This window comes from Notamacropus eugenii, chromosome 4, assembly GCF_028372415.1.
Source record: "Notamacropus eugenii isolate mMacEug1 chromosome 4, mMacEug1.pri_v2, whole genome shotgun sequence".
NCBI classification, from domain to species: domain Eukaryota; kingdom Metazoa; phylum Chordata; class Mammalia; order Diprotodontia; family Macropodidae; genus Notamacropus; species Notamacropus eugenii.
In genome coordinates this window covers 141,313,748-141,327,382 of record NC_092875.1, presented here as the reverse complement: position 1 = coordinate 141,327,382, position 13,635 = coordinate 141,313,748, and the positions used below count along the sequence as shown (strand labels likewise).

Genomic DNA, 13,635 nt, shown 5'->3' with positions numbered 1-13,635 from the left:
GAATCAATCAAGAACCTTTGATTGGAAACACTATAGAATTGCTTGGAGAGAGAAGTGAGCATGAGTGAGCTAGGGGAACTTGCTCGTGGGGAGGCCTAACAGAAGGAACGTTTGTGATGTTGGTACTCTGCTTCCTGATCTGTATTGATTTCTCATCAGATGTCCTCTCTGATGGTTGGTGCTGATTTCTCAGACACAAGCCCTGTCTGGTGGTCTTTATGAGGGAATTGAGATGATGGCGCTGGTAAAGTGTATAAATACTATTATAGACCTGTTAAGCTTTGTTTTCCTAGAAACAGGAGCTGTGGACAGGAGACCCTGGAATCTGCTGTCAGGCAGAAGCAGGAAGAGTTTGGAGTAGAGCAGTCCCTGTGGGCTGAGACAAGGACAGGAGCAGAGTGCTGCCTGTGTGTCCAGGCAAGAGCTAGGAGTGGTCAGTCTGTGGAAGAGGAGCTGTGGGGTTTGGAAGTCACTCTTTAGTCAAGATGAGAAAAGCTTTACTAGGACAATGTATATTGATTAAGGAGATTGTTCTTCCGGTGATCTAGGGGTGGGTGGTGTGGTATTCTCTGCTACCCCTTAAGGACGCAGTGTGCTAGGGAAGACACTAGCCTTCCCTGACTTTGGGGATTCAATGACATATGCTATGTGACATATTGAGTGTTATGAGATACATATATGTATTAGATGATATGTTTTGCTTAAGGGATGTTGCTACAAATGTTGTGCTTTACTTTACTGAACAATGTTTAGTTTACTGCTGAATACGTATGTGATTTAGACCCTTAAAAATTATTCGCAGCAGCAGCCCTCAGTTGTGCTGCTGCGTTTGGCTTTATGCTGCCTTTGTTAGTTTTCTTTAGTAAGTGGCAACTTTCAAAAATCTTGATCAAAATGGATCTATGACTATAAATAAAAAAACTATATAATCCTACTGAAAATATTCAGCATGGACTAAAAGTAATTGGTTATTATAGGTTAAAGTTTAGACTTACCGATTCACATTCTCTTAACTTTTTCTGGGCACCATCAAAGTCAAAGTTAACATATAAGCATTCAACAAACTCTGTTATAGGATCTTTGTACGTGTAGGACTCCTACAAAAATAAGTTAAAAAAATATCAGATCGATTTAAAAACATCTCAACATAGCACTTAACATCCCTTGTTTCCTCCTCTTCCCATTACTCATTCTGGTCAAATTTATTGAAGGCCTTCATTACTACCTACAAATAGTCCTGCATCTCCCTCATCCCTAAAATAAACCTTCATTTTCCAATTCTCAAACTATTATCTTTGATCTTTCTTTTTTATATCCAACTTGCAGAGAAAGCTATCTATACTCTCCTTTCACTCTAGTCTTCTATTCACTAATTTACTCCCTTGTAATTTGACTTCCATCCTCAGGATTCACAGAAACTGCTGTCTCCAATATCACCAATTGTTCCCTTTATGTCAACATCCAACAGCCTTAGCTCAGTTCTCAATTCTTGATTTCTCGGCTGTGTTCGACACTACTGACCATCTCCTCCTGGATAATCTCTCCTCTAGGGGTTTTCAAGATATTGATCTGTTGTGGCTTTCATCCTAACTCTAAGACTGATCTCAGTGTGCTTTGCAAAATCATCACGTATTATAAACCTCCTTACCCCACAGCCAATTCATACAACTCTATAGGACATACCCCAGGGTCTGAGGTACACTGGGCCCTCTCATCTTCTCTCTTGTTTATGTCTTCAACTCCTAAGGACTCAAATTAAACTATTCTTTATACCCAGATGACTTCCAAATCTACATATCCAGCTACTGTTCTTCTAAGCTTGAGTCATACATATCAAATCAGATATTTCAGAGACATTTCAAATTCACTCATGTCCAAAGAGAATTCACTACCTTACCTGAAACTTACTCCTGGTTTCCCCTTTCTCTGCGTAAAGTACCACTATTCTTCCAGTTACCCAGGTCTGCAATGCAGCTGTCATACTCAACTCTCTGCTCTCACTCACTTCCCAAATTCATCTGGTCAATTCCACCCTCTTAACTCACAACCACCCTAGTCTAACCTTCATCACCTCTCAATTATTATTATAACCTTTTAATTGGTCTTCCTGAATCTTGTCTCTCCAATCCATTCTCCACAAGAGCTGTCAAACTGCTATTCCTAAAGACTAGGCTTGACCACATACCACTCCTCTGCTCGAGAAGCTGTCTTCATAATCTGGCTCCAATTAATCTTGATTAAACACTAATTCCTCTTAGTCTATGTTTCAGACAAACTGGCTTTTGTGCTGTTCCTTGTTCATGAAATTCAATCTCTCATCCCCACTTTTTTCCAGGCTTTCCAAAATTTATATATAGAGTGCTATTTCTGTCAAGACCCCTTTCTTGACTCTTACTGTTCATACCCTGCTATTACTTCAAATACATTTTGTATGCCTGTCAACATGATGAAATTACCCCAGTAAAATATAAGCTTTGTTAGGACAACTACTATCTCACTTTACAATATATTAGCACAGTTCCTGGCATGTAGCAACTCAAATGTTTGTGGATTGATTTTCAACTAAGGCCAACTTGTTTTGTCAACAGTCCTGTTCTATCTACTGTCCCAGACCCTTTACAAAAATTACAGAAGCATAAAAAAAACCCAAAACACTTCTCAAGAGACCTGTTCTTACCTGCTGAATAACTTTGACTAGGTCTTTTAATACCTGTCTTCGTTTTCGAACATCTTTGTTTGTTATGACTGCAGTAGTCAAATAGCGGAGAATATGTGGACACATAGTTTGAATTGCATTAAGATACCTAAAAAGGAAATTTAGGATTCAATAATGAATGCAAACCTCTAGTGTAAAATAATTCTAAACAAATTAAACTAATGAAGACTTTATTAAACATAATATCTTAGAGATAGCAAGTTTTCAGTGAACTAGGATTCCAAAATGTACTATATCTGAATAACATCTATAACTGTATTTGAAGAAAGGTAATTTGTAGAGAGTTATTTAAAACAGAACAAACCTAAGTTTCAGAGAGGTAGGGATAGAAAGCACTGCCAATTGTACAAAGTCAATATAGTTCAATATTCAACTCAATTCAAAGTAAAGTGCAAGGTAAAATTTAGGATTCTGGTGTTTTACAACATTAAATCACTGAAATTTCACCTCAGTGGACTACTGAGATCCCTTCCAACACTCAAAAACTCTCTAACATTGTTTTATCTTCTGACCTTTATCTCAGGGAGGGAAGTGGTAAATGCCTGTGCAAACCCTGGGTGATAGTATGACTCTCGATGGCACTGAGAAGTCTACTGCTAGTCTGAGAAAGGGACTTGATAGCTAAATGTATGGGACCCAGAGATTCTAATTTATTGCTATTTCCAACTGGATTTGTCACAAAATCTTATAGTACATTTATGAGTTAGATATATATATGGGAGGAACAACTTGTCCATATACAGGACTTCAAAGTAACATTTTGTTCTGCAAAATCAATTGTTTCCTACATAGTAAGTGCATCGGTATGTCAAAATAGCTGTATCTTTTTAAATGCCATTATTTCTTGAACTGGTATATCAAGCAGAGAGGTGAAATACAGAGGACAGTTTTACTACATTGTCAAAAAAACTAAGTATAGTTAAAAAAAAAGGCACATTTGTTTCATTTTGTACCCATTTACTGTCTTGCTATTTTCACTTATAAAATGCTCAAGATAATCTAGCTGAATCTCACACCATGCTCTTTATGGGCTTATTTTCCATAATTCCTTCTTGTTCTTTTGTGAGGTGATACTGTTCAAAATCTTCTGTCATCCTGCTTTCCAATGTTTTACAAAAGACCTTGTACTGAACACATTATCATCCATTGTTACCACATCACTCTGCTTAGCAGGGTGAAGTAACTTTTTGTTGGCAAAATCAATTAGAATGCTCTAATTTATTTTGGTCCCAAGTATTAATTGACTGGTGTTCAATGGGTACATTTCTCTCATAAAAAAGTGATACTAAACACCATCCTTCTTATCTATTCCTATATTTCAGAGCTGACAACTTGAAACTGATCAGACTACAGCCACTGCGGTCATACCTAGTGCCTTTCTTTCACTATCACCTTTTGTTCCTCATTTCATATTTACTGTGAACTTTGATTTCTCCAGTTTACGATCCAGCTATACAAAGATGGCTAATGCTAAAATAAATTCCACATTGCTATCTAGTCAAGATAAAGCCAATTTCATTTTCAAGAATCCACTCAGTGCTCACTATTATTAGGGCTTTTTGGCTACCTTCTTAAAGAAAAAGCTAAATAATTTGAGGTTTTTGTATAGTCCAACAAGTTTATAGTGCAAACTCTCATCGCCATACACTGTGACTACTACCACTGCCTGCCGGTTGGTCTGTTTGCCAAGTCTCTCCTCACTTCAGTTCATCCTCCATTTAAAATGCCAAAGAGATCTTCCTTTTCCCCAGGCTCCACTCAAAAGACTCTACTGGTTCCAGGGTCAAATATAAAATCCTGTTTTGCATTCAAAGCCCTTCATAGCCTACACTTCCACTTCTTCCCAGTCTTATTATACCATACACACTCTACCCCATCCCTCATGCTATGATCCAGTGACAATAGCCTTCTTGGTGCTCTTCAAACAAGACACTCCATCTCCTGAATGTGAGCAATTCTATTGTTTTTCTTTCAATGCATGGAATGCCCTTAAACTACAATTATCTTTAAGGTGATCAAATGATCATGTGTTTCATTGAGGTTGATCATGCACTTCATTAAATCAGTCACTCAGTGAGTAGAGCGAACCTCAGAGGATATCTAGGCCAACAAATATATAAGTAACTATTCCCCCTCAAACATCCTGGACAAACGATCATCCAATCTCCATTATATCTCTCTCATGATGGGGAACTCACTTGATCAAGAAGGCACATTCAAATTTTAGAGAATTCTAAGTTTTAGGAATTTTCTCTTATACTCTGCCAAAATCTGCCTCTTTGCAACTCATAACCATTGTTCTAAGTTCAGCTATCAATGGTCCTGTAAAACATGTATAATCCTTCTTCCACATGACAAGCACTCAAATACTTACATTTATTATGTGCATTCCCCCAAGTCCTTCTTCTTTAGGCTAAATATTTGTAGTTTATTCAAATGATCCTTGTGGGATCAAGTTCCCACACTATCCTGGTTGCCTTTCTCTGGACAAACTTCAGCAGAGTCTGGCTTATTATAAATGTCTTTACAGAAATATGGCATCCAAAACTTAAAACAACACTCAAAATGTGGTTTGGCTGGGGTAGAGTACATTTAATGGCTGTCCTCTGCTCAAGATACTGTTTTTTTATTAATGTAGACAAGAGCCATAAGCATTTTTCTATGTCACATCAAGCTACTTCTTAATTAAAGCCCTCAGGTCTTTTCCACATAAAATGCTATTTAGCTTCAACTAAGTATCCTGTATTTGTACAGTTGGCTTTTTGAACTTAAGTGAAAAACTTTACATTTACACTATGAAATCTCATCCTGTTTGACTTGGACTATTATAGCCTGTCAAGACCTTTCAAAAAAAAAAAAATATATATATACTGAGCCTGTCATCCTAAATATTACTTATCAGCTTTATTATTCACAATTTTCAGAAGCATACCATTTAAATTATTGATTAAAAAGTTAAATAAGACAAGAATGAGAACAGAACTAGTGGGTACTAGTTGAACTATGGAACAGGAAGCAGCAAACCAAATTAAGAGAGAATCTCAGCCTCTGGGCTAGTGTTTCTAAAAGGGCTCTCAGAGATGATGACACTAGGAGGAAAAAGAACAAATAAGCCACAAATAAAAACTCTTCGTAGTCAAAACCATGGGCTATTAAGGAGTCTAGTTACTTAGGTAACTTTTTCTCTGTTAAATAGTTTTGATGATTTATAAAAAAATATATAATATAGTTTGAGGTTTAGGGATGCTACGTTTTCATTTTCTCATATGAGATAGTAGATCTTCTGTTCTTCCAAGTGAACTGAATTATTTTGTCTATTTCTAAGAAATATCACCTTGATAATTCAATTGGCTTAACAAAGGTCTGACCATGTTATTTCTCTACTCAATAAACTCCAAGGTCTCATTATTACCTGTAGGATCAAATATAACTGCTCAACTTAGTACTTGAAGCCCTTGACAACGTGGCTCCAACCTTCCTTTCCATTACTTCCCTTTAGGATCCACCAGAAAAACCATACCTGGAAGAGCTCTAAACTACTTGCCTCAGAACTCCTCAGGGGCTATCCACCTCCTTTCTGTCCTGCTATTTTCCTCTCTGCTGCCTGCTACTGTGCCATCTTTCAAACTGGACCTTCAAAACTATTTCCTGCAGAAGCTAAGCCATCTAGCTTTCTATTCTCTGGAACTATACAGCCTCTTCAGTCATTTTATGTCTTCTTCCCAACCACCACATCACTATATTACATGTGTTGTCTTCCCCATCTGAATATAAGCTCCTTGAGGGCAGAGACCCTCAATCTGTGTCCCTATCCCCAGCACTAGGCATAATATATAAATAATGGTTTCCCTCAATTATTCATGCATTCATTAATGGGGAACCCATTACATTCTGAGGGAACCCATTATATCCTGAGGCAACACATCACTTTTCAAAAGGATTTTTAGGTTGAAAAGACAGAATGTATTAAGATTATAGGATATCCTAGGCTTAGAAATGGAAAGGACACAATGGACTACAATATATATTTTGCAAACGAGGAAAACAAGGCTAAGGCCAAAAGGAGTTAACTGACTTGTTCAAGGGAATATAATTAGGCAGTGGCATAGTAAGTATTTAAATCCACTTTCCTAATACCAAACTGAGGACACTTTCCAGGACACTTCACTCTGCTTTGGTATTAGGACCATACTGTACAAGGTTTTAATGCCAAGCTAAGGAAGCCTGAATATTATTTTTAATACTAAAGGCTACCTACTTGCATTTAGCATGATTCTGTATAACTGTAGTATAGCTCATGTAAAATAAATTACCTGGAAGAAAAAAAGTAATAATAAATATCGGTTAACTAAAATTTGAGTTTCTTTTCTTCCATTGGCATAGAATAAGAGGAACCACATGGCATTGTGTTACAAATATATTCCCTTTCATGACATTTAGTGACATGGTATCACCTCTAATTGTTAGTTGTATTAGTACCTTATACCTCCATCTTGGTTGTTATATTACATTTAGATGTTCTAAAGTGTTCAAATGCCTAAATCACTTCCATTTGAGATGAAGAATAAATTGCCACAAGGATGTCAACATATGACACAACTTAAAAGCTCCATTGTTATTCTATATATTACCTGAAGGACATGTGAAAATTATCTTTCTCTTGGTCTTACATTAAAAACATTTTAAAATAACATACTCAGTTATGTTAAATTATATTGCTGTGCTATTAGAAATTTTAAAGAGATGCAATACTTTCTCCATTAAATCTAATTGATTTCTGGGTCAATTAGAAGTTACCTAGAAGCCGAAAATGTTTACTGAATTAGAGGCAATGACAATTTCAACATATTTGAACACATCATACAGGCATCCCAATTTATAGAACAGATAAAACGCCAGTAAAATTTTGTAAGAATTTACCGAAAAAATCTTAGTTTTACATTTATTTTCATTATAAAACTGGAGAATGAATAGAATAAAAAACAGGTGAAGTGAAAACTAAATGATTACAACTGAAATATTTGATGAATAAGAAGATAAAATGTCAGTGAGTTCTACAGTAGAAGCTTTAGATTAATAGCCCATTCAAAGTTATAGCATGAATAAACAGTCCACTTCTTTCTAGATCTTTCCTGACTGACATTTTCCCATAGCAATTTATATCACTTTGTAGACATTTCCTCAGAGCTCTGCTTTTTTTCTTCTATCATTTGTGTGGGCATGATACCATATTTTACAACATCTATGAGATTTAGATGTTATACCATTCTTTGGCAGTAGATGCTCAAATCTAATATGTTCTAATCTTAAAAACCCAAGTTCACACAGTGCCAGGCTGTACAAAAAAAAAGAATCAATACTCATCAATTTGCTAAACTAAAAATTCTGTCTAATGCATTCATTTTGAAAATGGGGCTCCTGTTAAATGAAACGAAGGCTTAAGGCTTAGAAAAAAACACCATAAACTTTAAAAATGTGAAAACTCTATGAAGCATCTGCTTAAGTCTGTCAAGTATAAATGCATTTAACCACAAATAATTTGGAAGGAGACACTCTAAAAGTACATTTAGAAGTAGAATTCTAAATCAAGAATTTGTTAATTTTTTTCTTCCCTGCAATTAGCCACAGTATCTTGGCTAAGTATTCATAATTATTCAAAATTACTATCTATCATCTAACAGATTCCAATAAACTAAAAGGGCAGCTAGGTGGCACAGTGATACAGTGTTGGGCCTAGAGTCAGGAAAACTCATTTTTAGACATTTATTAGCTGTGTGACCCTAGGCAAATCACTTAACCCTGTTTGCCTCAGTTTCCTCATCTGTAATATGAGCTGGAAAAGGCAATGGCAAACCACTCCAGTATCTGTCATGAAAACCTCAAATGGGGTCCACAAAGAATCAGACACAACTGAAAAATGAACGAATAATGCCTTGTAGCAAATTATTGCAAATGACAAATGAACACATCTATTTTCAGTTAGGAAGCAACTTCCTATGTAATGATTTGTAGCCCTTGTGAAGCAACATGCTATATAAAGGAAAGAACAAAGTAGAAGCTATTAGTGGAAGTCCTACACCATTCTACCCTGAGGTAGAAACAAGTTTAACACTAACTGGTTAATGTTATATTATCTAAAATGGGATGAATGCATTTATATATTGTTATATATATGGGCAAAATAAAGTGTCTGAGCTTCCATTTCCTTGTCTATAAAATGGGGATAAATAGCACCTACTTCACAGTGATGTTGTGAAGATCAGTCAATGAACAAGCATTTATTAAGCATCATAACAAGAACTTATTAAGATGTATGCCAGATACTTCTAAGAGCTAGTGATAAAAAATAAATGAAAAACCAATGAAAATTCCTGGGTAAGAGACAATGAAATGTCTATCTTCCCTCATAGTAGAGATGTGTGGGAGACTACTATGACAGAATATAGTGTATATATAGTCATACATGGTGCCTCTATTGGATGTCTTCCTTATTTTTTGGGGGGACAAGAGAGGGTTTGTTTGATCTGGAAGGGAAGTAGGAAAGGGTTGATGTTTAAGATGAAATATAAATAAAACATTTTTAAGACAAAGCTGTGATAACATTTTGAAAAGAAATCTATCGGAGATATAGGGCATTCCTAATAATGGGATTATTGCATCAAATATATTTCCCCCTCATTTTGTGACTTAATATATTCTGTCAGAATGCCCTCAAAAGTCTACCGTCTTGTAATTCCACTGCCAATGTACATTTTCTTCAAAAACTTTTGAAATACTTCATTTCTTCACTTTTATCAAACTTTGCTACTTATGCAGATACTTAGGTTGCTTCAATGATCATTTCTCTATTAGTGTGAGTTGTCTATTAATGTTTGAGTGATCATTTGCTATAGAATATTCCAGTAGAATATAAAGTCCTTGAAGGGAACAGTTTCACTTTTGTTTTTATAGCCAAAAAATTTAGCTATCCTTGTGTGTCACAGTACAACCAAGAAAAACACAGCTTATGTTCTTGCCAAACAGCAATCAAAACTATAACTAAAATTTTAAAATAACTTTCATTAAACTTCAGACCATATGAATGTCAAATGTGTTAATTTGCTTCCCACATGTTTCTAACATAGCCAAGTTTTTTTTAATTCTAAAAGTTATAGAATTACCAAGTATGGTGACATACTCAGCACAATATAGTACCATGCCAAGTATGACAGACAATAAGCAGCATAAAAAATATTCTTCTAAATTGTGGATAATATAAAGCTGGGTAGGAGGAATAGCTAATAAGTTAGAAGATCAAGAGTGGAAATGGTCCAGGGATTCCTCAATCTGGGGCCCCTACGCTTCAAACTAAATTTGAAAGCTGTATTTCAATAGAATGGTTCCCTTAGTATCCTACGTGTTGTACTTTATTCATTAAAAACATTATTCTGAGAAGGGGTTCATAGGTTTGACCAAACTGTCAAAGGGGTCTATGATTAAAAAAAGAAGTTTAAGAACCTCAGGTCTAGACAAAATTAAACAGCAATCTGAAGCACCATTTAGCAGGGAGAGATGTCTAGCATTTAGGTTTTAATAATGAACTATACAAATACAAATGAAAAGTTTATATAAAATAAGTCATAGGGGCTTTAAGTTGCCCAATAGCTCAAAAAAGAACATTTCTAATCCAAAAAATACTAATGCCAACTTGGAATAAGTGAGAGAATGATATTTGGGTCTCAAAGATAACAGTTTCTATGTATTTTAGAAAGTAAAGGTTGAGGTGAGGAATCAAACCAAATACAAAGTATTATATTAAATTCTTCATAGTACATTTTAAGAGTCATTCTCAATTTGGAAAAGTTGCAAACTTCATCACATGAGGAACAGTTATCACTTGAACCCCTCTCTCCCCAAAAAAGGCCCTATATACATCAAAATATTTAAAGCAGCACTTTTCAAGGTAGCAAAGAAATAAAAACAAAGAAAATGTCCAAAGACTGGGGAATGGGCTAAACAAACTGTGGCACAAGAATGTAATGAAATGTTATTGCATTGTAAGAAATGTTTAACATGATGAATACAGAGAAACATGGTTATTATGAGCCAGGATGCTAGCAGAATTGGACTGGCTTGAGAAACCCTCACACTCCTACCCCACCAATTAAGGTTGTTGTAAACCACGTAAGATAGATGCAGTTTTACTTAACTCTGCTTCCAGGCAGATAGACCTAGGTCTCAGCTGTGAGACCTTTGAGCAAAGAATTCATAAATCAAGGTCTCTGAGAGAGAGAGAGAAGGGGGTAGACCATACAAACCCAGGGGAACTTCCTTGCAGGCTGCTTTTGTCTCTTTGTAGACTGCTTTTATCTGGCAAATTATAGAATATGCAAAACCATATTGATGTACCTAAATTAAAGAAATTCCTTGCCTTCACTAATAGGTACACTGCGCCAGGTGTGAAACCAAAACTGGGAGACACAGAAAACCTTATGGGAACCAATGTAAAGTGAAAAAAGCAAAGTCAGGATAACAACACAGCTAATGATTACAATAATTTAAATGGAAAGAACAATCAGAAAGCAATCATAACTGAATATTGTGAAATTATAGAGCACAGGCTTGGCTTCTAAGAAAAGGTCTGGAAAGATACCAAGGTAGAACACATCACATATAATTCAGATTTTTTAAAAATAAAGTGCCTGTTTTTTCTTGCATGTTTTTCTTTTTCCTCTTAAAAATTCTTTGTCATAAGGGATAGGTCTCTGGGAAAGGGAGGAAACAAGGATGGATACAGGAGGAAATTCAGGAAACAGAATAACAAAAGATATCAATAGTAATTTTTTTTCAAATAATTTTTCAAAATTAAAAAACAAATTAAGGTAACAAATCCTTAAGTTAAATTTACTTACTGTGGCTGGTAAAGAAAGAGATCTATAATGTTGTCTCGACCTTTTGGGTGGTTGAAGAATACAAATAGAGACCAATGAATCAGCCATGTTCTCTGCTGAAGGGACTGGAGTGGAGAACTGACAGACTGAGAGGATATAAGGGAAAGAACATATGAGGAGAAAAAAAATAAGTTTTCACACTTCACTGTTAGGAGAAAAATAGGCAAATAAAAAAGATACTGTATGTTTTTTTAAAAAAAAAGAAACTGAGGGACACACTGGAATTAGTAAGATTCTATATCATATTCAGAATAATTTTCAACTGATTCAAAATCTGTGGTCATCAAAGAGGTTTGATTACATTACCTTGCAATAAAGTAGTAAATGTAAACAACTATATTATATTTTAGACCAAAGTTTCAAAGTAAGAACTGTGATAAGCATTCCTTGAAATAGGTTTATCTATATACTCACACAATAAGCATTTGATACTGGATGTATGTGTCTCTCAATACCCCAACACAAAGTGCACTAGCAACAGCAACATTACAAAACTGAATTTCAATGAAGATACTAGTTTTTAACTAGTTAACATTCTGCACTACACATATTTGGTATAACATACAGTATATAATACTCCAGCAATTGCCCTGTCATTTCCTCATCAGATTAATGCAAAACATGCACACCAACGCCAATAGACATTTAAAGGGGGAAAAAAAAACATAGAGAAAAAATTATATTATTATCCCTAAAAACATTCAAAGTAAAATTCTTACATTCTCCATACTATACTAAATCGAAAATTCTGGTGGAAAAAGCATTAATTTACATTAAGTAACACTTCAAAAAAAACCAACTCACTCACTCACATTATTATCTATGGTCTCTTTCAATCTTGTAAGATCTTCCATGGCTGCATCCCAATTCTGCATTAAAATTTCAGATGCCAGTTTTCCCCAGAGTGAACTCAAAGCATTTCTATCAGTTGAGGGGACCTGTTTAGGCAATTAAAGACAATTACATATTCACAACAAAGTAGTCCAAAAAGTGCCAGATGAAAAAATATTTTATAAAGCCATATAACATTATATTGAGAAAAAAAAATGCTGATTTTACTGAAACTCGTGGGCATTTTTAGTCCTTAACAGATCATACTTTATTTAATCTCTTTAAAATTTTTTCACCTAACTTGATTTACTGAAAATAGAGGTCTTTAATATTTAATCTAGATTAACATACACAGAAGTATTTCAAAGTACTGGCAGAATGAACCAATGTGCATTTTGATTTGGTGGAAAGGGTGCTGATCTTGGGAGCCAAGAGGAGACTTGGATTTAAATCCTGGCTCTGACACATATTAGCTTTGTAAAATTGGGTAAGTCAACTGTCTTGTCAGTTTTTTCATGTGCAAAAAGGGGGTACCAACCTCACATGGTTGTTATAAAATATGTGTATTCCAAACCTTAAAATGTTCTTTCTCCTCCCTTCATTACGTGGTCATTGTGGGGTGAGGCAGGGGGGATTGGAAAGGGATGTTAGAAGGAACAACTATTGGAACATTATGTATGGAATGTTGGCCTCATTTAATGTACTGGTTTTAGCGAACTGCTTTTTCTATTCTTTTTGTTCCAAGAGATGACTTTCTAGATTGGGGACAGGGATGGGATTATTTGGAAATGAAGGTGATATAAAACAAAAGACAGCAACAAAAATTTAAGAAAAATCTTAAAGTACTTAATGTGAGTAAAACTGCTAGAAAACCCCTTAATAATAATAATAATAGATGAAGATATACAAATGTCAAATGTTTGTTACCTGAAATACCTAAAAATTTCAGAAAGCAAGTGAGTCTCTGAAGGAGATTAAGACAAATCTGAGGCAAAACTACTCTGTCTTGCTGATATGGAGGACAAGTTCAACTATGAATTCACATAAAAATCTAGGTAGAAAGCCAGCTTCCTCCAAACAGCATTTCTAACAAGTCAATGAAGCAATGTAAAAGAGATGACCATGCTATTCAGCGCACATTAAGGAAATGTTTTAAGA

The 13,635-nt window shown here is 35.2% G+C and overlaps 1 protein-coding gene across 1 annotated transcript in view; it reads right to left on the bottom strand.

Annotated features, from left to right (window-relative positions):
- The window catches only part of EIF3E (eukaryotic translation initiation factor 3 subunit E), a 52,550-nt gene that overhangs the window by 15,432 nt on the left and 23,483 nt on the right, over positions 1-13,635 (bottom strand). Inside the window, exons 6-9 of the mRNA XM_072603280.1 lie at positions 12,459-12,584; positions 11,608-11,732; positions 2,678-2,804; positions 996-1,097 (exon numbers count right to left, since the gene is read on the bottom strand). Coding sequence (XP_072459381.1) covers positions 996-1,097; positions 2,678-2,804; positions 11,608-11,732; positions 12,459-12,584 — 480 coding nt within the window. The remainder of the gene's footprint in view (positions 1-995; positions 1,098-2,677; positions 2,805-11,607; positions 11,733-12,458; positions 12,585-13,635) is intronic.